The 26,517-nt window shown below is 41.1% G+C and overlaps 1 protein-coding gene across 1 annotated transcript; it reads right to left on the bottom strand.

The window, feature by feature from the left end:
* Positions 1-10,154: 10,154 nt before the first annotated feature.
* On the bottom strand, positions 10,155-25,474 carry hmgcra (3-hydroxy-3-methylglutaryl-CoA reductase a). Its single transcript, XM_034691161.1, has 20 exons — positions 25,331-25,474; positions 21,619-21,795; positions 21,344-21,455; positions 21,151-21,238; positions 20,979-21,063; positions 20,794-20,899; positions 19,171-19,277; positions 18,967-19,083; positions 18,686-18,846; positions 17,648-17,898; positions 17,408-17,574; positions 16,604-16,798; positions 15,177-15,335; positions 14,876-15,033; positions 14,665-14,770; positions 13,455-13,625; positions 13,126-13,266; positions 12,881-13,039; positions 11,305-11,459; positions 10,155-11,134 (listed from the first exon to the last, which is right to left on the bottom strand). The coding sequence occupies exons 2-20, from the start codon at positions 21,781-21,783 to the stop codon at positions 11,080-11,082; spliced, it is 2,658 nt and encodes an 885-aa protein (XP_034547052.1). The 5' UTR covers positions 21,784-21,795; positions 25,331-25,474; the 3' UTR covers positions 10,155-11,079.
* Positions 25,475-26,517: the final 1,043 nt, after the last annotated feature.

The following is a 26,517-nucleotide window of genomic DNA, read 5'->3' as shown; positions in this document are numbered from 1 at the left end:
AGATTTAACATTTATATTTTACATTTTACATTTAACATTTAGATTTAATATTTTACATTTTACATTTAGATTTCACTTTTAACATTTAGATTGAACATTTTACATTTATTTTGTATATTTAACATTTATCATTTATATTTAACATTTATCATTTTCCGATTTAACATCTTCCGATTTTACATTTTCCGATTTAACATTTTCCGATTTAACATTTTCCAAATTAACATTAAGATTTAACATTTAGTTTCAACATTAAAAATTTAGATTTAGTATTTCACATTAAGATTTAACATTTAACATTTAGATTTAAAATTTTGATTTAACATTTGGATTCAACATTAAACATTTAGATTTAACATTTAGATTTAACATTTAAAATTTAGATTTAACAGTTAGATTCAACATTTAACATTAAGATTTAACATTCAATATTTAGATTTAACATTTATATTTTACATTTAACATTTAGATTTAATATTTTACATTTTACATTTAGATTTCACTTTTAACATTTAGATTGAACATTTTACATTTATTATGTATATCTAACATTTATCATTTTCCGATTTAACATTTTCCGATTTAACATTTTCCGATTTAACATTTTCCGATTTAACATTTTCCGATTTAACATTTTCCGATTTAACATTAAGATTTAACATTTAGATTTAACATTGAACATTTAGATTCAACGTTTAACATTATATCAAACATTTTTCTTTACATCTAATTTGACATTTATTTTTAATTTTTAAATAAAATATATACATTTAACATTTATATTTAACATTTAACAATTAGTTTCAGATTTAACAGTGGTTTTAACTTAAATATATTTGTGATGAGAAAATTAAATGTAAAGAAGATCACAAATTTAGCTCTAAACGTGATTTAAAAAGTGACTTTTAAAAATTGACATTACGTTTTTATGAGGTTTTGGAGCTAAAAGTGGAGAATAGTTATTTTCAGTGTGCACAACTTTACAAACGGGGTCCTATAAGAGCTCTTATCAAACCAGAACACTGATAAAAACATGAAATGCTTTCCAAAATGACTAAAAATCAAATCAGACAAGCTTTTCATCCTGAACGTTTATCTAAGATGCAGTATTGGTTTTAGTACATGATATTAAAATGTGTTAAATTATTATTATTATTATTTTTAATATTATTATTAATATTATTATTAATATTATTATTATTATTATTATTATTATTATTATTTTTTTTATTATTATTATTATTATCATTATATCTGAATATGTCACATTTCCACTAAACTTTAAAAACACTTAACTGAATAAGACTTGTTTAGGATTGACTCTACGTAACATGTGGTCGCCTGTTGACATTTGAATCATACTTATTCAAGCACTTAATGGAAAAGAGGAAGAGAAACATACTATCCCTGTCTTGTCTGTATTTTCAGGAGGCTTGATGAAGACCTTTGTGAAACTTTTAAAACTCAATCTGAATGGACCTTTTATGTCTCAGCACCCTGACTAATAAACAGAAGTCAGGTGTGTTTTTAAAAGTGCTTCACAAACATGGGATCACTGTGACGATGGGAGACAGACAATAATAAACATAAAACAGAATCAATGAGGTTGATCCAGAGCACTGTGTTGGAGTATAGTATGTGAAAGTGTATCTTATTGTTCCTGTTCTGAAGTCTCCTTCACTGTATAATGCCCCCTGCTGTTCTCTGTTTCTCCAGCAGATGTCCTCAGAGTCTTCTCCCTCAAGTCCATCACACCTGTTCACAGCTGCCCTGTGGAGTCCTGCTGTCCTGCTCACCTGTCTCCATTTCAGCCAGGGCCTCACTTTAGGAAATATGTAGGTTTATTTGCATTATTTTACAGTAACTCTACTTTATTGTTATTACTTTTTTTTACTTTTTTTTTAATTTTACTTATTTTTTATTTATTTTTTTCTATATTTTTATTTTTATTTTTTTTATTTATATTATGTTATTTTGTTTTATTTTTTTGTTTTATTTTTTATTTTTATTTTGTACTTATTTTTTCTATCTTATTTTGTACTTATTCTGTACTTATTTTGTACTTATTGAAACTTCTTTCTTGATTGTACTTATGTCTGGGTTGCTGTAACAACTGAATTTCCCCCCCGGGGGATCAATAAAGTAATATCTTATCTTATCTTATCTTATCTTATCTTGATTAAATGTGTCCAAGAAATGAAAAACCTGTAATAAACACAGTATGAGGGTAAAGAAGGCCCGCTATGTGCTTGTCTGGAGTCAGTGGCTGAGAGGAGGATGATGGACAGACTGAGACTACGAGCCATCCTGGACAACCCCTCTCACCCTCTCTGTCACAATCCATCATCTCATTCTGTACTGACTCTCTGACTGCTGATGACATTATAATGCATATTACATTATATTGAAGCCAGTAGAGTTGCTGCAGGACAGCTGTGATGTGGCTGGTGGAGGGGGTCTGATGAGGATGAAGGCACTAGAGTTTTGAACCAGTTGAAGTGTCTGGATGGATTTGTCAGGTAAACCAAAAAGAAGGGAGTTGCAGTAATCTAGGTGGGAGGTGATCAGGGTGTGAACCAATATGTCAGTAGTGTTGGGGGAGAGAGACAGACGCAGGTGAGAGATGTTACGTATATGGAAGTATGCTGACTGATGACATTATTGATGCAGGACTGGAATGACAGTGTGCTGTCGAGGATGACACCCAGACTCTTAACATGGGGGGAGGGGGAGATGGAGGAGTTTTTGATGAGGATGTAGAGGTAGTTTGTTTTTGAGAGGGTGGATTTAGTGCCAATGAGAAGGACCTCTGTTTTATCACTGTTCAATTTGAGGAAGTTGTTGGTGAGCCAGAATCTGATGTCATGGAGACAGTCGGAAAGGGAGGTGGAAGGGAGAGAGGAGGTGGGTTTGGTGGACAGGTAGAGCTGGGTGTCATCCACGTAGCAGTGGAATTGGATGTTATGTTTACGGAAGAGAGGGGAGGTAGTTTACTACAACTTACATTCATATCATATAACCATATTTATTTATTATATTACTAATCTGTCATGACCAAACCATAATCACACCATGTGAACCTGTCACTACTGAATCATTTCTAACACTGCCTGTGATTACTACTAGTTAAACCATTAACATTTGTTTATTTCTTTAATCTGTAAATTTATATTCTATCTCAATTTATCTATTTTTATTTTACTTGTTTAAACATATTCTCGATTGTACTTATGTCTGGGTTACTGCACCAACTGAATTTCCCCCCTTGGTTCAATAAAGTAATATCTTATCTTCTTTGTTTTCCTGCAGCAACAATGAAACACTGAGAGTCAGTGTATGTTTATTCAAACAACCACACATTCACAGTGCTACTAATGCCCACACTGTTCTAAATATAATGTTTGCATATTGGGCACACAGTTACACTGAAAGCCCATCCTGAGAAGTAGAAAATAACACATACATAATAAATAAATAAATTATCTATAATTAATAAATAATTAATAAATAAACATACAATAAATTAATAAACACATAATAAATAGATAGTAAATTAATAAAAACATAATAAATGAATAAACATAATAAATAGATGATGAATTAATAAATACATAAATGAATAAAAACATAATAAATGAATAAACATAATAAATAGATAATAAATAAATTAGACTAAAGGAATAATTCAAGTGTAATCTCATAATTTAGAGGTATGGTATTTCATAATTAAAGAACAAAACAACATTTTGAGAAAGTAAGTCTAAAACTAGGAGAAAAAAAAGTTTATGGAACGACGATTATAACATGGTTAGTTATAATTTTGAGAAAAATTTAAAAATATGAGATTGCAAGTCTTAATAATGAGAATGAAATTCAAAATGATGACAATTGAAATCAAAATAATAGAAAAAAAACTAGACAAGAGATTTTAAAAATATAAGATAGGAGGTTAAAATTTCTAATTGAAAATCATAATCATGTGATAAAAAAGTGAAAATGAAGAGATAGTCATATGTATGAATAAGTTCAAATTCTAAGAAAAAAAGCCTATTTTATGAGACACTAAATTAACATCAACAGTCATCAAGAGATCAAAAATGTTTTTTTTACAAAAAGGAAAGTCCAAATGATCAGATGCGTGAAAAAAATGTGAAAAAAATAATAATTATGAAACACTTAGAGTTAAGAAATAAAAGTAAAAAATGGCTTAATACAGTATATTTTTTAATTATGAGCCATACCTCTTCATAATTTGACTAGTGTAATGATTTGACTTTTCATCCCATAACCATGGCTTAGTTTCTCATAACTTTTAACTATTTGAGATGTATTTATGAAGAGCTGTCTCATAATTCAGACTTTTTCCATCACTTTCACTCAATTTTGACTTTTTTTTACCTTCCTGTTGGCTAAATCTCATGTTTTGATGTTTTTGGGGTTGTTTTTATAGCAGAATGTGTTCCCCACATAACCCTTTAATTTAAAAAAATATTTCTCACAGTTTTTATTCCTGACAGGTCTCAGGTACAGACTCAGTCATCACTTTCTTGGTGCTGTAGCAGGTCATTAAATTGTACTATACTTTTTAAAATTATGAACAACTAAAATCATTCAGATTATTTGATGAACAGTTGTTGATCTAAGCATTGAAATGTTTTATTTTCTGGGTTAGTGTATGAGAATAATTTAGGTGTGTTTTTATGAGTTCATGAGTGTTAAAGTCTGAACACTGAGTGAGGTAGTGCTCACTGCTCCTCCATGAGATCCTTCACACGCTCATGTGTTCATGCTGACGTCACATGGGCTCATTCATGCGGATGAGAATCAACGTGTGTGTGTGTGTGTGTGTGTGTGTGTGTGTGTGTGTGTGTGTGTGTGTGTGTGAGAGAGAGAGAGAGTGTGTTTAACCCTCTCTCTGTGTGAGCATCCACACCTCATAGCGGCTCACATTAGTCATGACTCCGTCCCACAGAGGCCCCGCACCCCTCAGCCAATCAGAGGCCCCGCAGCCCTCAGCCAATCAGAGGCCTCGCAGCTGGTGAGATGAGTCGGATCGGCCTCTGATTGGCTGGCAGCCGCTCTGGTGAGACCGATCTGTGTCAGATCAGTGGACAACTTCTGACTGAGACGAGAGGAGGGGACGTTAAACCTGGATCATCTCATTACACGACACACTTTCACCAGCACACACACACACACACACACACACACACACACACACACACACACACACACCTCTTGACAAATACCACTCTATGGTCTGTGATCAGAGGTTCCTGGTTTTTCCTGTTCCTGCAGCTTCACATTTTGTGTTTATATATATATACATTTTTATTTTGTATTTGAAGGTTAACATGTGAGTAACTTTTTATTGTCTGACGTCCTTCCATCAGGCCCAGAGGTTCCTCTAAATCACTGTTTGTAGGAGCTGTATGGAGTAGTCGCTCTACACACGCCTCAACCAGCCTTTTCCACCCTGCATACTTTTCCACCCCAGGTGCCACAGTTCAGATTCATGACTGTCTTTAACTGAGGGGGGACGCACCTTCAGGCTGACTCACAATGCAACACACATCTTCGAATTGTGAAGAATGAAGCATGCAAGATTCAAGCGTTGTTTCTAAAAAAAACGTACATGTTTGTGTTTAACAGACTGAATACAAACCTGAATACTCTCTCTCTCTCTCTCTCTCTCTCTCTCTCTCTCTTTATATATATATATATTTATATATTTTAAAATCTTTTCTATTATTAGTTTTATTTGCAAGACAAAAAAAAACAAAGACACTAACACAATAACATAGAAAGACAACTACAATGTTAAGAGGCACAGATTTCAAATTTCTGATCACTCCAATAACTGAAGTTAAGGTGTTAACGTACAGTTTTTCTCCATTGTTTACACACAAATACTGGTACTTGAGACACAATGACCACAGCATGTAACCCATGTACCAACCCCCTGAACCAATTCTGCTCAACTACAAGCACAATTCCTGCTTTACACTCAAATTGCAGTTCTAAAACACACTTTTTTCAAAACACTACACACAATTCTCTGCATGTGGCACAATTTTCATGAAGAAAATCTCTTGTTTTCACAAGGAACACACTGTCATTCAAAATCTAAAGTTAATTGACCCACTATGCACACTGACTCATCACATGGGTAAACACCTGTCTCACAGTTTTACAATTAGCAGTCAGAGCTTTATTATAAAAGGGCAACAGGTGAGCTTTTCTGTTTTGAAGCAATGGGTGCCAACATTGGAAACAGAAAAGCTCACCTCAATCCTATTGAGGATTTTTTTTTCTGCCTGGAGATGGAGAGTGTATGACCAAAATCCACAAACCTGTATAACATGCGTCTTCTCCAAGCTATGGAAGATGCATGTGGAGATATAGCAGTTGATGCTTTACATGGCTGGATTCGCCATGCGAGGCGATATTTCCCCCGCTGCTTGGCCAGGGAAAGCATTTCTCGTGATGTGGATGAGGTGCTGTGGCCAGACTGAAACAGAAGAGAGGATGCAGCATAGTTTATTTTTACTGCAACTGTATACAGAACATTCTTCAGTTGTTTTGTATGTAGACCACTGTATGTGCAACTTTGTGTTGGTTAGGATGTGCACGGTGTACTCTGTTTTTTGGGGGTAAAATATATTCGTTACTGTGTATTTGTATTTTAAGTATAAAAACAATATTCTAAAATATTTTACAACACACTTATGTATGTACTGTCTGTAGTAAGTGTAACATTAAAAAAAAAAAGCCCTAAGTCATTCTGATGAATGGAGAAGAAGTGTTTTACATTCATCAGAGTGTTTTACATTGAGCACATCAGTGTTCAACTGGTTCTTATAAATGTCTGTTCATATGGTGGTCTGTGTGTGTCACTTGGAAACAAAATACCATTTTGAGAAGAAATAACATTGTTCTGAATGTAAAGTTTCATTTTGCAGGAGAACTGAGGGGTTTTGCACATTGTGTGTGTGTTTTTTGATTTGTGTGTAGAGTTCTGAGAGTATGAGGCATGCTTTCAGAAAATGTGTGTAAACAATCGAGAAAAACTGTAAATTTGGGAGCAGGACCACGCCTAAACCACGCCCTCAATCAACTGACAAGCCTGCTTGAATGTAGTCAGCCTACTCCAACAGTTGGTCTGTGATTCTTCAACCCACCCTCCCTCACCTTACTCTACTCCACTTAACCTTTTTCATTATCCCCTTCCACTCAACTCGTCCTTGCTCTTTCTATGCCCTTGTCTAATTCCAGGTACAGCCTGGTTCAACATCAGCTCAACAGGATAGCGCTGAGACAGAACCCCCATCCTGAGTCTCCTTCTACTGGGCCACACTACGCACAACTACTTCATTAAATGTTCAACTTATGTCCTTGTGTGGTGTGGTCCTTGCTAGTGAAGTAGATGTGTGTGTGTGTGTGTGTGTGTGTGTGTGTGTGTGTGTGTGTGTGTGTGTGTGTGTGTGTGTGTGTGTGTGTGTGTGTGTGTGTGTGTGTGTGTGTGTGAATGTAGATGTGAAGCTGAGAAAGAGTTCTGGATGGTTCCCTGGTAGTGGAGGTTAATGGTTAAGAAAAAATAAAAAATAAGAAACTCAAGTAGAATTTAAAATTACAAATAAAAACATCAAATGAATTTCTATAATTGTCACCATAATCTCTTAAAAAAATAAAATAAACCCCTTTAAGTCATTATCACATCTAACCCAACAGTTATGAGTTCACTTAATTAAAAAAGATTGCATTCTAATCATCATGAAGGGCGGGGGAAGTGCCATCATATAAAGAGATTTTATAGAGGTGTGATTTTAATTTTAGGATTTAATCTAATACTGGGCAGAGCACCGAGGTGTCACTTTGTATTCACTTCAAGCAGCACACCTGGAGAGACGTGGCTTTGTAAGGATCCGTGCACACCCCAAGGGCCTCATGCACAAAAGACTTGCACTGCTTCAGTGTTCAACCTGTGCAAACAAGACAAAAAGGTATGTAATCACACACACACACATGCAAAGGGTTAAAGTCTTCACAAACTGAGCTGCAGAGCAAACAGGTCTCTGTGCAGCAGGGGGTGTGTTTAAGTGAGACATTCTGCTTTCATTTGGGGCATAAATCATCCCCTTCATATGCAAAATGAGCCCCACGGCCAAATTCCACCAGATCCGTGTCCAGTCCATCGCTGATTCATCACAGCACCGGATCGGGTAGGTTTCTATTCTAGTCAGTGTGTTAACTTCCACTGGATCCGCTCCGTAGCCGTCCAGCTGTGTCTCTGATCCGGCAGGTCAGAGTCCTCCGGATCAGATACACAAGACTTCTATTTTTGCCGGATGCCGGATCACGACGCATCAATCTCAACAGAGCAGATGGAGCGGGACAGGAAGTCAGGTTTCACCAAAACAAAATGAAAACATCCGGTTAATTTTCAGAATAAAACACTCTGTGTTATCACCAGATCGTATTTCACTTAACTACAACAACAAACCAAAGTCATGATGAGCGGAGCCAGGCCTGGAGTCAACAGGTCAGAGGTTTTCAGAGGACCAGAAAGACAACATGGATGAGGAGAGGAGGAGGAGAATCCTTGATTCAGGGATTACTGCGGGAAAAACTCGGTCACATGACTCCAGCTGTTCGGAGGTCCTGCTACGTGCTGCGTTCTGAAAACGCAACCGGTGGGTGTTGACCGAGCACAGAGCTGGACTGCAGCGGATCGGAGACAGACCAAACACGGATCTGGTGGAAGTCCAGTGTACAGCTCAGCTCCGTGCAGCAGAGAGAGGAGGTGCTGACAGCTCACTTACGCAAAACAAGAGCAAACTGCACAGAGCTGCAGACATTTATAGACGTGTTTGCTTGAAGATCGTTTAGTTTAGCAATTTTGAAGAAAATAGGATTACGAGTCTTCCAATGAGAGGCACAGCTGACTTGATTGACAGGTTTGAACCATAGACTGTAAATAAAAATGGACAGCGTTGCTCCGCCTCTTCCCGTTGTAAGGTTCTGAAGCCAAAAAATCCCACTCCTGGGCGCAGCTATTGTGCAGCCAGAGCCTGTGAAGCCACTGTAACAGGCTCCGCCCTACAGCGTAGCGTCACTCCACGTCGGCTGTGAATCAAAGGAAACAGGAAGTAAAACCCTGTTTTTTAAACTGTAATAACTAATGAAAAAGAAACTTTTCAGATCTACTAAGATCCAAAATAACGAGAGCCAATTTGCGTGTGCAAACTAAAACATTGCATGTGCTATTTCTGGGCGTGTTGCGGGTGATCTACTTTGATTGCGTGTGCAATTGATAAGAAGTGCAAAAGTGGTGCAGACCACCCTATTTTAATGAGGATTTTGCGTGTGCTACCGGCTGTTACCATGGAGAGCTTGAGAGAGAAGAATGGCCGTAAATGAAAAATGAAGTTTAAAGTCATGGAGTTGGAGAACTTGGTGGAGGAGGCAAATAAATCCAGATACAGAATGATCCAGATACAAGAAAATGCAGTGTTTAAGGAGTTTCTCCATAGGAGACATGGCATGTCTCCTTTTTGTGACTGGCTCCAAATCAGCCCTTAATTAGGTCATCCAGCAGCTCAAAAATGACATTACTGGATAGACAATATGTCTCTACTATTTTTATTTCTGAAAGTCCAAATATGTTGACACGCGCACGGAGGATTCTCTCTGATCGTCGTCTGTCATTGCACCTATGCCTCCTTCTCTCCACAGTGACCACAGCCATTAGTGCATAACACTGTGCCAGTTTGCACCTGCCTTTCAAACGTGTTAAATATAGACACAAAAACACCGCCCGCTATCTGCTTCAGGTTTGATAAATCACATTGCGTGTGCTAAATGATTACATTTGCATCTCCTCCTCCCAATATTTTGCACGTTCTGATGATCTACATGCATTCTGCATATTCATGAAGGTAAACACGCTAAATGGATAGCGAGTGCTCTTTTGCTCATTTGACAGACGCAATCCTCGGTGCTCCCGGTTAGTACATAAGCTTTGCATGCGCTATCAAGTTTGCACGTGTTTTTATACACGCAAACCTTTAGTAGATCGGGCCCTTTGTGGATTAGAGGTAACTCGTCTGTGTGCTGACTCAGAGCTGGAATGAAAACAGGACAATCCGTCATTGTAAAGTTCTTTTGTATTTATTACAAAATATATCCAAAATGAAAAAATGTATTTTCATGGCTGAATTCATTTTTTTTAGGACATTACCACAAAGTTGAAAAGCGTCATTGATGCATGTTCCTTCAGACTTGTTCAGAAGTCACCTCACACACACACACGCACGCACGCACGCACGCACGCACGCACGCACGCACGCACACACACACACACACACACACACACACACACACACACACACACACACACACACACACACACACACACACTCGTGTCTCTGCAGTAAACGGGCCTTCACAGTTCTGTCCTTTGGTTCTGGAGACAGAGGTCTGTCTTCATGCTCATTTTGAATCTAAACATGAACAGTAGTCCTGACACCGGCAGCCTCCTGTATCACCCTTCTTATTAAAGCACCTGAACAAGCAGGTGAGACTCGGCCTGAGAGAGAGAGGCTGCAGCCTGAGGGTGAAGTGCCTCATGGATCCAGATCATCGCTCTGTGTGTGATGGTTTTGATGGTTTTAGTTTCCGCTCATGATTAAAGTCTGCTGAGCTGAGAGGCAGCAAGCTAACAAACACTGACTACACTGAAAGATGCAGCGTCAGACATGTTCCTGTTCAGCTGCACACATTCAAACATTCTCCATGAGATGGTTTCACAAAGCTTCATTTGGCAACAGGCAGCAGAAACTGAGAGAAGAGAGCGTCTGAGACAAAGAGAGGGAGGATTCAGCTGCTCAGCGATACAAGAGAAAGAGAATTAACTTCCACCGTTAAATATGATCGGGTCCTCTTCATGTCCAGCACTGAGTGTGGTCCGAGGACGCCGGCGTGTCTCTTTGAAAGCACTTTGAAGACGTCAGAGGTTTGTTTCATTGATTATTGATTAGTCTCTTTCAGATGGGGGACCTCTCCTCGCTGCTCTCAGGCTCAGGATGCTTTCTTGGTGCAGGTCCCTGGAGTCTCCTGCAGGTTCACCTTCGATCTGCACACAGAACAGGTACGTCAGAGTTAATGAGGTCAGGGGATTATACGGTGCATAAGTTCAGGCATGAATGATGATATAGATCAGTTCTGTGGAGCTCTGCCGCTCTGATTTTAGAATCCAGCAGCCGACTCGTGTGTTTCTGAGGATCTGGGCCCCCTGACTCTCACCTGTTGTGTGTCATGTGACTCTTGACCAGGTGTCCAGCAGCCAGAGCAGCCATCAGTGAGAGCTCTCCAGCCAGGACGGTCCCACAGACGACCCGGGCCAGCTGACGGGCGTTCTCACCCGGACAGTCCTGATTGGCTCCCTGCACGCCCAGCATCTGTGAACACACACAGACACACACAAGTTACTACCTAAGGATGTGAGCTGATAATGTGTATGACTAGTTTGATGCATGAGGTGTGATTTAATGACATAAACATGATAAAGTTAGCTGAAATAAAGACATCAGGACGCTGATTTAAAGTCTGGATTCATCCGGTCTGTCTTTAAAACGCTGGATCGTTGAACGCAGCTCGGATCAGTCTCAGGTATGAGAGAGCTTCTCTTCACACAAACAGGTTCGGTAGAGTTTGTGTCTTTGCACCTTTATGTAGTCGTGTGTGTGTGTGTACATGCATAGGTGCATTTGGACCGAGAGTTCTGGGGTCTTTTAGCCCCCAGAACTACTTTCCCCTGAACTAAAAGGTTCCTGTGCCCCCATTGTTGTCTGCGTTTCGACCGCGGGCTGAAGTCCCGGGTAGATTGTGTAAATCAGGCCAGTGACGTATGGAGAAAAAAAAAGTAAATGCACTACACCACCAGACCAGTAGAGGGCAGTAAAACAAAGAGGAATGCCATTCATCACAGATGACACCATAGAAGCAGACGGACAGGCAGGTATCATTATGAGCAACACAACAGTTAGCCTGTTAGCATGAAGAGACTCAGCTGGTCTGTTTTAGATGGTGCTATATTTCATCACAGATGGATTCACTGAATCAACACGTGAGAGGAGATAAGCGCGAGTAGCAAAGACGTTTCAACACGGCTTTAAAATCCTTTTGAACTCAAAAAATCGTGATCGCAGAGATCAGCCGGTGTTTTGGTTTAAACAGCGACCCTGTTAACTGGAGACTTTCAGCCGGATGCATCCCTCATAAACGTCTTTAGACCATCATTAAATATCTGATGAGGATATTTTGAAATCTTAATAAAAACTAAACTAGTTTGCATTCCCAGGAACTCCCTCTGTGTTTCAACAGCTGTGTAAACTCCACAAACACTGACACGTTCAGCTGAAGGTCTCCAGTTTACAGGGTCACTTTTAAAACCGTAACACCGGGAGAGACGCATTCACGGTGGGCTGAGAGAAGACTACTGTTACAAGCTGCTAAATCAAGAGAATCACAGCTTCTTCTTTTGAAAAGTACACACACATACAAAAAAGATAGAACAGATAAAAACTAATGAAAGAAAGAGAAATCAAGAGAATCACAGATGTGTGTGATGTTATTGTGGACGGAGGGCGGAATAAAAACACTGAGGTTAATCTACCAATCAGACATGTTCAGCATCGCAGCACCCGCCCCCTGAAAGTCCCTGGACCTTTGAAAAGTACTACCGCCCTAGCAGGGGCTTTTTAGGGGGGAGATTATCTACCCCTGAACTAAATTTAGACCCTGGGTCCACCGGTCAAAACGCATGTACTTCCAGGGTAAAGTTCCTCTGGTTGAAAAACGTGTACAGGTATATGTGTACCTGGAGGCAGGCTTGTTGAGGGGGCAGGTTGGTGCCCCCTCCCACAGTCCCCAGCTCTATCGAGGGCATGGTGCAGGTGATGTACAGGTCCTCTCCTGTGGGTCCAGACGCCTCCATCAGAGTGATGCAGTTGCTGCTGCCAACGGACTGAGCTGGGTCCTACGACACACACACACACACACACGCATTAACACAGGACACTCTCTCACTCACAGGAAGGAGTGATACGTCTTTAATTCCATCACCTGTCCACAGGCGATGTAAATGGCAGCCACCAGGTTAGCTGCGTGTGCGTTGTAACCTCCAATGCTTCCCGCCATGGCAGAGCCCACCAGGTTCTTACTGATGTTCACCTCCACCAGAGCGGCCGTCGACGTCTTCAACACCTGCAGCCACACAGAGGGAGCAAGAGAGAGACAAGACGAGAGTCAGAGAGGATACAGGTGAAGGAATCTGATGAGCTGCACGGACACGTTAAACTTCATTCTCTAAACCTCCAAATCATCTAAACCCAGATCCTCTGAGTCAGACCCCAGAGGATCACACAGACGACAGAAAGATGAACTCTTCGTACCTCTCTGACCACTTTGGCGGGGATGGTGGCCTCGCAGACCACAGACTTCCCCCGTCCTTCAATCCAGTTGATGGCGGCTGGTTTCTTGTCGGTGCAGAAGTTGCCGCTGATGGCCACGACCTGCAGCTCAGGGAATTCATGCTGCAGCCTGCTGAGAGCCTGCTCTGTGCCCTGCAGGAGGAACACGTGTTGGTTATCACACAGGATGACATGTAGCTGTGCTCAGTTCATGCAGATCCCTCTGAGTCCTCTGAACTCAGCAGGTCTGAGGATACTAAGCCTTCACACTTCTCTGCAGCTGCACAACTCCATCATGAATCATTCTGTCCAAGCACCTTTATGTGCATTAACGTGATGATGAATCCTAAGCATCAGAGTACATTTACTCAGCGCTTTGCTTTGTAGTATGGGAGATAGAGCCTTCAGTTATCAGGCCCCTCTCCTTTGGAATCATCTACCAGTCAGGGTCCAGGAGGCAGACACCTGCTCTACTTTTAAGAGTAGGCTTCAAACTTTCCTTTTTGATAAAGCTTATAGTTAGAGCTGGATCAGGCTTGGACCAGCTCTTAGTTATGCTGCTATAGGCTTAGACTGCCAGGGGAACTGATACACTGACACACTGGGATTCTATCTCACCCCCTTCCCCCCAACCCCCTCATCACTTACTTTAACTCTCCCTGTCCCATCAAAGTTACTAACCGTAGACCTTTCTGGAGTCCCTGAGCTCCCTTGTCTCGTAGGTTCCTCTGAGCTGCCATAGACCTCCTCCTGCTGTGGATGTTCCAGACTCCAGCTGATATGGACGTGCTGGACTCCAGCGGCAACAGCTTCTACTACTCGTCTCATCACTATCACCGCTCCCTCTCTCTCTTATTCTCCTCTATCCCTCTTTCCAGACCCAACTCAGTCGAGGCAGATGGCTGTCTAACATGAGTCTGGTTCTGCTCGAGGTTTCTGCCTGTTAAAGGAAGTTTGTCCTCTCTGCTGTAACTAGCTAAATACTGTGAGGTGCAATGCTCATGGTGGATTAAGGTGGGGTCAGACTGAGTCTTATCCTGTCTTGGTGTTGGGTCTCTGTTCATAATTTGTCATAGAGTGGTCTAGACCTGCTCTGTTTGTAAAAGAGTACTGAGATAACGGATTTGCTGAAAGACACACACACACACACACACACACACACACACACACACACACACACACATTTATTCACCTTGGAGATCATATTCATCCCCATGGCGTCCCCGGTCTTGGAGTGGAAGCGGATGTAGAGATTTCTTCCTGCCAAACCGACCAGCAGCTTCTGGAGCCGAGCAAACCTGCAAACAGAAACCACCAAAATCACCATGACCATCATCTCTCTCTCTCTCTCTCTCTCTCTCTCTCTCTCTCTCTCTCTCTCTCTCTCTCTCTCTCTCTATTACCTGCTTGTGTTGTCAAAAGCAGCTTTGATGCTCTGGAAGCCGTCGCTGCTCTCCAGCCAGGCTTTGACCTCTGCAGCCTGACAGGCAGACGGCAGCTTGACCACGGGTCCTCGAGTCATGCTGTCCGCCAGGATGCGACTGTTGGCTCCGCCCCCAAGCTGCAGCGTGCACAAGACAAGGACACTGATTACCCAGAGGAGTCTGGCTCAAACTTTTACAACAAACAGCTCCAGTAAAAACATCAGTGCATGGTTGGGAAGAAGAGAGCCGAGGTCTGAATCTCTGCCGTCTCGGGACTCACCGCGATGGCCCGACAGCCGCGGTTGGTGCTCGCCACCAGGCATCCCTCAGTGGTCGCCATGGGAACCTGGAACTGCTGCCCATCCAGGTGCAGCGGTCCGGCCACGCCCACAGGTATGGGCATGTAGCCAATCACGTTCTCACAGCAGGTCCCCATCACCTGGAGGAGAGAGGTGAGGAAGACCATGAGGAAGAGGGACAGAGTGTGTGTGTGTACCTTGGAGTAGTCTTAGTCAGTGTGTGTGTGTGTGTGTGTGTGTATGTGTGTGTGTACCTTGGAGTAGTCTTAGTCAGTGTGTGTGTGTGTGTATGTGTGTGTGTACCTTGGAGTAGTTGTAGTCTGTGTGTGTGAGTGTGTGTGTGTGTGTGTGTGTGTGTGTGTGTGTGTGTGTGTGTGTGTGTGTGTGTGTACCTTGGACTAGTCGTAGTCTGTGTGTGTGTGTGTGTGTGTGTGTGTGTGTTGGTGTACCTTGGACTAGTTGTAGTCTGTGTGTGTGTGTGTGTGTGTGTGTGTGTGTGTATGTGTGTGTGTGTGTGTGTGTGTGTGTGTGTGTGTGTGTGTGTGTGTACCTTGGAGTAGTCGTAGTCTGTGTGTGTGTGTGTGTGTGTGTGTGTGTGTACCTTGGAGTAGTCGTAGTCTGTGTGTGGTGTATGTGTGTGTGTGTGTGTGTGTGTGTGTGTGTGTGTGTGTGTGTGTGCGCTTGTACCTTGGACTAGTCGTAGTCTGTGTGTGTGTGTGTGTGTGTGTGTGTGTGTGTGTGTGTGTACCTTGGAGTAGTTGTAGCCTGTGTATGTGTGTGTGTGTGTGTGTGTGTGTGTGTGTGTGTGTGTGTGTGTGTGTGTGTGTGTGTGTGTGTGTGTGTGTGCGCGTGTACCTTGGACTAGTCGTAGTCTGTGTGTGTATGTGTGTGTGTGTGTGTTGGTGTACCTTGGACTAGTTGTAGTCTGTGTGTGCGTGTGTGTGTGTGTGTGTACCTTGGAGTAGTTGTAGTCTGTGTGTGTGTGTGTTTGAGTGTGTGTGTGTGTGTGTGTATGTGTGTGTGTGCGCGTGTGTGTGTGTGTACCTTGGACTAGTCGTAGTCTGTGTGTGTGTGTGTGTGTGAATGTGTGAATGTGTGTACCTTGGAGAAGTTGTAGTCTGTGTGTGTGTGTGTGTGTCTGTGTGTGTGTGTGTGTGTGTTTGAGTGTGTGTGTGTGTGTGTGTGTGCGTGTGTGTGTGTGTGTGTGTACCTTGGAGTAGTTGTAGTCTGTGTGTGTGTGTGTGTGTTTGAGTGTGTGTGTGTGTGTGTGTGTGTGTGTGTGTGTGCGTATGTGTGTGTGTGTGTGTGTACCTTGGACTAGTCTGTGTGTGTGTGTGTGTGTGTGTGTGTGTGTGTGTGTGTGTGTGTGTGTGTGTGTGTGTGTGTGTGTGTGTGTGTGTGTGTGTACCTTGGAGTAGTCGTAATCAGTGTATGGCAGTGAGGACAGAGCTGAGGGTGAGGGCAGCTTGGCAGAGATCATCTCTCTGCGTATGGCCACGCCCCTCTCCGGTCTCTCCATCATGGCCTCCAGTTTGTAGGCGGGGATGTGTTTGGAGTTCACCAGCAGCATGACCTCAGCGTCACTCAGGAAACGAGGACCCAGCTGAAACACACACACAACAACAAAGATGCACCTTTAACTCTGTCTTTTAACCCAACTGTTCTAGTCTAAGATGCACAGCCAGCTTATTAAACCCAGCAGACGGTCTCCATACTGGACTCATCTGCAGGAGACATCTGTGGCTCTAATTCCTCCTGACTGCAGAGTGAAAGTGATCCTCAGCTGCCTCGATCACTTACACTTGAGTTAATGCGTCTTGTGTAAGTCGCATTAACTCAAGTGTAAGTCGCATTAACTCAAGTGTGTGCGGCTTAATGTCTGTGCTCTGTGTGAGGTCTGCAGGTCAGGACAGACGGGAATATCCTCGTCTCACATGAGGGACTAGGAGAGGAGCACTGATACGTGAATGAGCAGAACCCTCTCAGGTGAGCTCTGAGACGGGGCAGATCTCAGCTGTGTAGATGAGAGGTCGCACAAGGAGCCAGAGGAGTCACTTAAAGTGTCTTCTCGACTGTCGTCATGCTCTAATTGGTTCATCCTCACAGAGATAGTGGAGGGAGAAAGCTCGTTACAGACCAGTTAAATCATACAACGTCTTATTGGTGGGATTCGGCTGCAGAGAGTTAGAGGGGCGTCGGCTTCGTGAGTTACCTCTGGGTCGTTGAGGATGGACACACACTTCTCCAGCTCTCTGGGTTTCGTGCTGACGGTCAGCACATCGCTCTCTGACTTGAGCTCCTTCTCTTCCTCCCCCACGACAAAGGCACTCTTCACTTTAGGATCAGCAGACGGGGCGGACAAGGGCCGGATCACCTCGTCTACAGAGACCAGATGGAGTCAGACACTGCAGTGTTTTTCACATGTGCTCATCATCTTCATCGTCACACTCACCTTTCTCCGCCTGGGTGGAGGGTGTGGGAGCAGGTGCACTCTGGGCTGGGGTAGGGGGGCGGGGTGCAGGTGTTTCCTTCCTGCAGCAGGTGTCAACGGGCCGTCGGGGGGTCAGGGTGGGGGCAGACATGATGGGATTCTTCAGTGAGAGAGTGGACTCCATCTCCACCTGCTCAAAGAAGATGTACTTGATGGCGAGCATGAGAGCCAGCAGCAGACAGATCACCTGCTCCACGTCCATGGTGAACATCCTGCAGGGCAACAAAGGGTTAAATGTTGATGTTGTCTGAACGCAGACGTTTGAGGTCAGTCAGCTGTAGTTCATCAATGCTACAAACACAAACACAATACATGAAACAAAACAAAATTCTACATGGGGACATCTGGCTCCTCTCTCATCCAAAAACTCACATCTGATAAAGAATGCACCTCAGTTTGATGACATGAAGCGTGCAGCTAGTCTCAAAACTACAGTCCACTATCCAGAGGGTGACGTCATGGTGGCTGCGCTCACTCTCAGAGTGCTTTTTGATAAAGCTCATAGTTAGAGCTGGATCAGGCTTGGACCAGCTCTTAGTTATGCTGCTATAGGCTTAGACTGCTGGGGGAACTGGTGCACTGACACACTAGGATCCTATCTCACCCCTTCCCCCCAACCCCCTCATCACTTACTTTAACTCTCCCTGTCCCATTAAAGTTACTAACCATAGACCTTTCTGGAGTCCCTGAACTCCCTTGTCTCGTAGGTTCCTCTGAGCTGCCGTAGACGTCCTCCTGTTGTGGACGTTCCAGACTCCAGCTGATACGGACGTGCTGGACTCCACTAGCTAGATACTGTGAGGTGCAATGCTCATGGTGGATTAAGGTGGGGTCAGACTGAGTCTTATCCTGTCTTGGTGTTGGGTCTCTGTTCATAATTTGACATAGAGTGGTCTAGACCTGCTCTGTTTGTAAAAGAGTCTTGGGATAACGTTTGTTGTGATTTGGCGCTATACAAATAAAGATTGATTGATTGAATGTGCATGTCACAGTCCTCACCTGGTCAGGTAGAAGTGCCACAGTGGAGTCTCAGGTTCGATCCTCCTGGGTGAGAGTTGGTCCAGCTGGATGCCCACCTGTGGGATGTCCACCGTGGTGTTGATGGAGAGCGGCTCGGCGATCCAGCGGCTGTGAGCGTGAACCATCACCAGACCCAGAGACTGTGGAGGAGGAGGAGGAGGAGGAGGAAGAGGAGAAGGGTCAATAAACATAAGAGATGTACAGCACATTAAAAAGAGAAGAAGAAGAAGAAGCAGAAGAAGAAGAGGAGGAGGAGTTACCATGATCATCTTGACTCTCTGCGTCACAGGGTTGGGTTTGTTGTCCTCCTCCTCCATCACTCTGGAGAAGTGGCTCAGCTGCCAGATGGGATGACCCTCCTGACTCTCCCGGGACAGCTGTAGGAGGACACACAGCGGGATCAGTCTACCCTGACTTTAACCACCTCAGGTACGCACACATGAAACTACACAACCAGCTCTCACCTCCAGCACCAGGGAGACGCACGCAGGGAAGAACGTCATGAACACAAAGTAGTTTGCCAGCACGGACATGCAGCCGAAGCAGCACATGATCTCCAGCTGACGCACACCTGAAACACACAGACAGGTACACAAGTGTGAAACTCTGTGTTCAAAGATCAGTGAGACCCTGAAGATCAAAGGGAGGGACACAAACAATACACACAAGAGACAGGTGAGGAGGCATGAGAGATAGAGAGAGGCAGAGATATGGGAGGTACTGATGAAGAGGAGCAGTTTTTTGTACAGACGGTGACAACAAATCTCCTTATTAAGGACAAGTAAAGATCTATCTATCTATAAATCTAAATGTTAAATATATGTCTAAATGTTAAATTTAAATGTTAAATGTATGTCTAAATGTTAAATATGAATATAAATGTTAAATGTTAAATCTAAATGTCAAATATGAATACAAATGTTGAAAGTTAAATCTACATGTCAAATATGAATACAAATGTTAAATGTTAAATCTACATGTCAAATATGAATACAAATGTTAAATGTTAAATCTACATGTCAAATCTGAATATAAATGTTAAATATGAATATAAATGTAAAATCTAAAATCTAAATGTTAAATCTAAATGTTAAATGTAAAATCTAAATGTTAAATGTAATATCTTAATGTTAAATTTAAATATTAAATGTTAAATCTACATGTCAAATCTGAATATAAATGTTAAATATGAGTATAAATGTCAAATATGAATACAAATGTAAAATCTAAAATCTAAATGTTAAATCTAAATGTTAAATGTAAAATCTAAATGTTAAATGTAATATCTAAATGTTAAATTTAAATATTAAATGTTAAATCTACATGTCAAATCTGAATATAAATGTTAAATATGAGTATAAATGTCAAATATGAATACAAATGTAAAATCTAAAAGTTAAATGTAAAATCTAAATGTTAAATGTAAAATCTAAATGTTAAATGTAAAATCTAAATGTTAAATGTAAAATCTGAATGTTAAATCTAAATATTAAATGTTAAATCTACATGTCAAATCTGAACATAAATGTTAAATATGAATATAAATGTCAAATATGAATACAAATGTAAAATCTAAAATCTAAATGTTAAATCTAAATATTAAATGTAAAATCTAAGTGTTAAATGTAAAATCTAAATGTTAAATGTTAAATCTAAATATTAAATGTTAAATCTAAGTGTTAAATGTAAAATCTAAATGTTAAATGTAAAATCTAAATGTTAAATGTAAAATCTAAATATTAAATGTTAAATCTAAGTGTTAAATATAAAGGATCATAAGGTGGTGCTTAGAGGACAGTGTGGGGAAGAGACACAGGGACGACGTGCAGCACAGAGTTGAAGCAGTGATACCTCACACTGAACACACACACCTCTCCTGCTCACCTCCACCCTCCCTTTTCTACCTGTGAGTTTTATCTCCACCCTCTGTGATCAGGTGATTCTGACCTCCTTTTACAAACATCACCACATTCCTGTTTTTATCTCCAGCAGCTCACCCTCACCCGTACCTGACCTCTATGTATAAACCTGATAAAGAGCCCTCCCACTGAACCCAAACAGGTGGAGCTCTGAGTATCAGCAGGTACCTGACATGGTCCCCACTCCGATCACCAAACACTCCACCAGAGCGTCCAGAGTGAAGGTCGGCCCCAGCACCGCCATGCCGCGAGCGATGTTGTCCCTCACCTCATCCTGTAAAGACGTCGCACAGTTACCCATGATGCAGTCTGTTGAGCTCAGAGTGAAACGCTGTTGAATGAGGTCGTCATACCTGAGAGCTGGAGCTCAGAGCGAACTTGGCGAGCGCACAGGCTTTGGAGAGGTCGATGAGGAGCAGGAAGAAGGGCAGGGCCTCGCTGCAGGTCAGAGAGGAACAATCAGATCCAGAGTTTGACAGACACACTGACACAAAACAATGACACATGAAGACGATGTGTCCTTACTTCAGGCCGGTGAGCTCTTTATCCAGGAAGTGAATGACCACCGTGCTGAAAACAAAGCTGGAGAAGATGGTGAAGAGTCCGGCGATGCCTGGAGGAGAGGACACGGGGAGAGTTAGAAAACCATATCAAAAGATCGACTGGTGTTACAGCCGAAAGTGACTCCTTCAAATACTGAGGACTGATTTATATGTACCCAGAATATATTTGGATCCGAGCTGTCTGAGGTTCTGAAACTGGAAGTAAATGTAGACGATGGCGATGCAGCGTGTGATGGTGAGGATGATGATGTCACTGCTCAGGATTTGCTGTAAAAACAGAAAAAGGTGATTAGCTGCAAGAAATAAGAAGCAGCATATCAAGGAGAACCATTTGTTTCTTTAAATAAGGGGCGAGGTCTTCAGATTATAGATCAGATTAAAGACACTGTATAGATACTGATAGTACCTCAGGGTCTCACACGTCACTCACCTCCTCTGTTTTAGGGCAGTCAAAGTTCCAGCCACAGATCTGGTCGTTCCCGGTGAACATGTTCATGGACATCATGCAGATGGTGAGCGTTACCGTGCCAACGATCACCTCCCAGGGGTGGGAGGCCACCAGGAGGCCGTGCATGCGGAACAGACGGGTCAGCATGGTGCAGAGGAGCTATCACGTAACAAGAGAGGAGAGAGAGGCTGGAGGTGAGGCCTTTAAGAGTAGGACGGGGAGAGCATGCAGATCTGCAGCTTCTGGAGACTGCAGAGTACCAGAACCTGTGAGTCCAGGACTTTATTCTGCCAGGCCACGTTTACTACTTCTTCATCTTTCACTTTTGTTTGTTAAAGATTGATTCAGATTAATGCTGGTTATGATTTCACTTTAAGACGACAGCCAGCAGCACCAACAGTTCAGTTAAATACAGTCAGCATTTCACAATACACAGGAGTTAGATAACTGTCATTGGTTTTAAATATATTGATTGAAAGAGTTTTCTTAACTTCACATTAACTGGTGTTACTGTGGTCTTCATTAATGGAACTGTTTAGTCCACAACACATGGTCATCCCTGGAGGTCTGCCTCTGGACATTACAATGGTGAGCTCCCTGGGTGTTTTTAAAAGTGAACTATAGAGTTTTTAATCTGGCTTTTATCTTAGCCCAGGACTGCATTATCACCATTTTGACCATCATTTCAGAATCATTTTTATTCATTTTATTTAATTCTATCTTATTTGATCTTTTCTTGAATTTGTATTTTGTTTTATTTGTTTTTGTATTTATCTGATTTTATCTTATTGATTGATTCTATTTATATTTATTTTATTTTATTTTATGCTGATCTTTCTTAAATTTTTAATTTAATTTAATTTAATTTAATTGTACCGATTTGACCTTTCAAAATAAATTATTTAAATTATTTAATTTAATTTGATTGTATTAAATCTAATCTTTTTAAAATTTGTATTATATTTTATTTTTTTGTATTTATCTGATTTGATTTTATTGATACTTATTTTATTTTATTGTATCTTATTTGATCTTTTTTTAAATTATTTTTATTTTATTTTATTGTATTGTATCTTATTTGATCTTTTTTTAAATTATTTTTATTTTATTTTATTGTATTGTATCTTATTTAATCTTTCTTTAATTTTAATTTTATTTTGGGTTTGTTTGTATTTATCTGATTTTATCTTATTGATTGATTTTATTTATATTTGATTATTTTATTGTATCTTATTTGATCTTTCTTAAATTTAAATCTTTATTTGATTTCATTGCATCTTATAAAGATAAGATAAGATAAGATAAGATACTCCTTTATTCGTCCCTCAACGGGGAAATTCCTGGAGTTACAGCAGCAAACAAGAAGGTGTACAGAACAAGAATAAATATAGAAAAAAAAAGTCCATCTGAGACGACAGCTTGGCCATAATATTTGACCTTTTTTAAAAATTTTAATTTGATTTAATTTGATTGTATCTTATTTAATCTTTCTTTAATTTTGTATTGTATTTTATTTGTTTGTGTTTATCTGATTTTATTTTATTGATAGATTTTATTTTAAGTCATTTTATTTTAAGTATTTTATTTCTAAGTACTTCATATCACTTTCCTCTATCTTGTTTTACTCTTGTATCCTTTCACCTCTTTCTGTTCTTTAATGAAGCACTTTGTGCTGCATGCTTGAACGTATGAGAGCTGCTTTATAAATAAAGATGACTTGAGTTAAGAGTTAAAACATAACAGTGAGGAAGGGCTGGAAAGTAACTGTTTACTAAAGTTACTAATTGAGAATCTTTTATGAACTTTAGAGACATTTGGAAATCACTACTTTTACTTTTCAGTTTAAAAATGTTGTATTTCACTAAATTTGACAGCATCAGTTACTTAAAGTGAGCTAACTGCAGGACAGCGAGCTGATTGGTTGATGTCTACACTGCAAAAAAATTCAAATTTACCAATTGAATGTTTTTCAGTTACACTTCATGTAAGCTGCATAGACATGACAGGTCCAACAACATGTGTTCTGGTGTACTGATTACAATCCTTTTTAGACAAACCTGCACAGCCAGCCTTGACATGTGTGTGTGTGTGCAGGGACCGTCTACAAAGTGTGACACTAACAAAAGACGCAGCATGAATATTCAATAACTCCCCCTGGAGGTGCAAAGTTAAAATCACATCACACAATGACGAGAACTATTCCTGGAAAACGTCTGACATCATGAGCTTTATGGCCACAGGGAGTGTAATATTTAAGATACAGAGGTCATATAGAGCTCAAACTGAAGCTTACAATGTGGGGCAGTTTTTTAAATACAAATGAGGCCGTGACATTGACCATATAATGCTCAAAAGTGACCATTTCTCATGATTTCATCCAACAGATGATATTTTTATAGTCTTGTTGTGTATTTTGTGGATGATATTTTAAAATCTAAAATCAGCAAATACCAGAATCTTATTTTGCCACTTCCCCCTATGTGTCAGGATACTCTATGCCAAATGTCATACTTGGATATCCAATGATGCAATTTTAACACCTTTATTTCTGGATTTACATTACCATGCCAGGAGCATTTTTCAAACAAAAGGGGTTTTTGGCCCCTCACGACCAAACGGCCCCATGTTTGGAGTACTCATTATCATCTTGAGATGGCCCAAGGTATATGCCAGGGGTTCCCAAACTTTTCAGCCCACAACCCCCAAAATATAGGTGCCAAAGACTTGTGACCCCCACTGTCCCCTGAAGTGATTAAATGTTGCTTCATATTGAGTTTACCTACATGCACATGTATCTGTGTTTCCTGTGCTGCTGTGAATGAACCTGCTGCTACTGATCCTTTTGTTAATCAACTGTTAGTTAACCCTAACCCGAACTTTAGGAGTCATCTGGAAACAAAGAAAGGCAGAAAACTCATAAAATGTACTTATTTGCAGGGTTTTAGTTCAAATGTAACTACTATTTTTGTCTACATTTTTACAATAATGGGTAAAATAAATAAGCAAGTTTAATTTTTTTTTTTTTAAAAAAAAAGGAAGACATCTCACGACCCCGCAGGGGGTCCAAACCAACACTTTGGGAACTCCTGTTCTAGGCTAACTGGAAATACTAGTGAAAAAAAGGTAGCAAAAAACATCATGAGGGCTGGGCCTGGCTATGCCTGTTACATAATGTGAGGGAACACCTTACTCCCCTTTACCCGCCCCCAAAAACATGTGTACTTCATTTCAAAGAAAGCATTTTGTACTTTTTTTTACACACTCCCAGTGATAAGTGAGAAACCCATCCCTGCCTCTACATTGATGTTCACTCTGCTTTCAAAGGGAAATCTTGTATTGTATATCTTGTATTATTCCACAGTCAATAAAATAAGCTGTTTCAAACATTATAAAGGGAACAGTTTTATTTATAATGTAACTGGAGAACAGCATTTGGTTTTCAGTGTTTCTCACACTGTAGATGGAAATGCCTGTGCCTGTTTAATTCATACATTAGTAGATGCTCAGCAGTGGCAGAGCCGGTCTCATTAGACCTTCAATCCGATGTAACGAGCTCACTGGACGGGTCAGCGGAGCGGCTTTGTCCGCTTACAGTCTATTTTGGACGTCCCTGACCGCCTCTCCAGCTGGTCCAGTTTAAAGACTTTACCTCTGTTCATCTGAGTGAATAAACCTGATATTTCAAGAGTCTTACCTTGACTGATGAGGAGAAAACGGAGGAAGAAGAGGAAGAGGAGTGAGGGTGAGTTGTGGTCCCAGTCCCGGTGCGGAGCTCAGACAGCCGGCTTCGTTCAGCGGCTCATCAGGACCAGGACCGATGGAACGATGGCACGCTTCTGCATCATCCGAACGGCCAGCCAATCACAGCGCTCACCTGCTTCACCAGCGCTCTAACCACGCCCCGTTTCCTAGGAGACAGCAAGGGAGGGGCGTGGCTAAAGCGAGGACGCCTAATCTCACCACAGGCTGACAGACAGAGCGAGCAGAGAGAGGCTGGAACCTGACCTATCAGGGACCCGCCAAGTCCCCGGTTCAAATACTGGGAAATACTTTACAGAGCGTGAACCTGGTCCTCTAAACCGATGGTTTAAGACTCTGACACGAGCCCTGCGACAGGCTTTCTCTTTGTTCCTCCACGTTACCTCCTAAAACTGAAGAATATAGTGTCCTCCATCTCCCTAATGTTTCACTGAATAACTAGAGGAAGTGAGAGCTACTACAAACAGAAGGCCTATATTCTGTGGGGCGCAGTTTGTAAAGCTGTGCACACTGAAAATAACAGCAACAATTCTCCACATTCAGAGGAATATTTGTGATCTTTACATTTCATTTTGTTCTGAAAAATATATATTAAGTATCTAAATATATATCTAATCTAATAAAAAATATCAAAATATGAATGTTAAATCTAAATATTAAATGTTAAATCTAAATATTAAATGTTAAATCTAAATATTAAATCTAAATGTTAAATCTAAATATTAAATCTAAATGTTAAATCTTAATATTAAATATAAATGTTAAATATAAATGTTAAATGTTACTCTGCAATCCTATATCTTTACCTGATATGTGAATTCACACTGCCGCCTAGCAGAAATACCAAAATAAAAGCTTCATAAAGAGATACAGACTTAAGCCCAAGATCCACAGGATGCGTCGCGTTACGTTACGGCTGCGCCGCGCACGTCACAGCAAATAGGTTCCCATTCAAGTCAATGCTCTAGAGTCCACAGGGCGCGCTGCGGCGCGTCTCAGCTCCGTCTCTGGAGCGTTCCGCCGCGCCGCTCTGCCAGAGATACGCGGGGAGTCTATTTTCGCCGCTCCCCGCGCCCAGCACGCGTCAATCGACACAGAAATGATCGAACTATCCCGGAAGTC

This window comes from Notolabrus celidotus, chromosome 9 (assembly GCF_009762535.1).
Source record: "Notolabrus celidotus isolate fNotCel1 chromosome 9, fNotCel1.pri, whole genome shotgun sequence".
Taxonomy (NCBI): domain Eukaryota; kingdom Metazoa; phylum Chordata; class Actinopteri; order Labriformes; family Labridae; genus Notolabrus; species Notolabrus celidotus.
The sequence above is the reverse complement of the archived record's forward strand: the minus strand, read 5'-3'. Positions and strand labels throughout refer to the sequence as shown.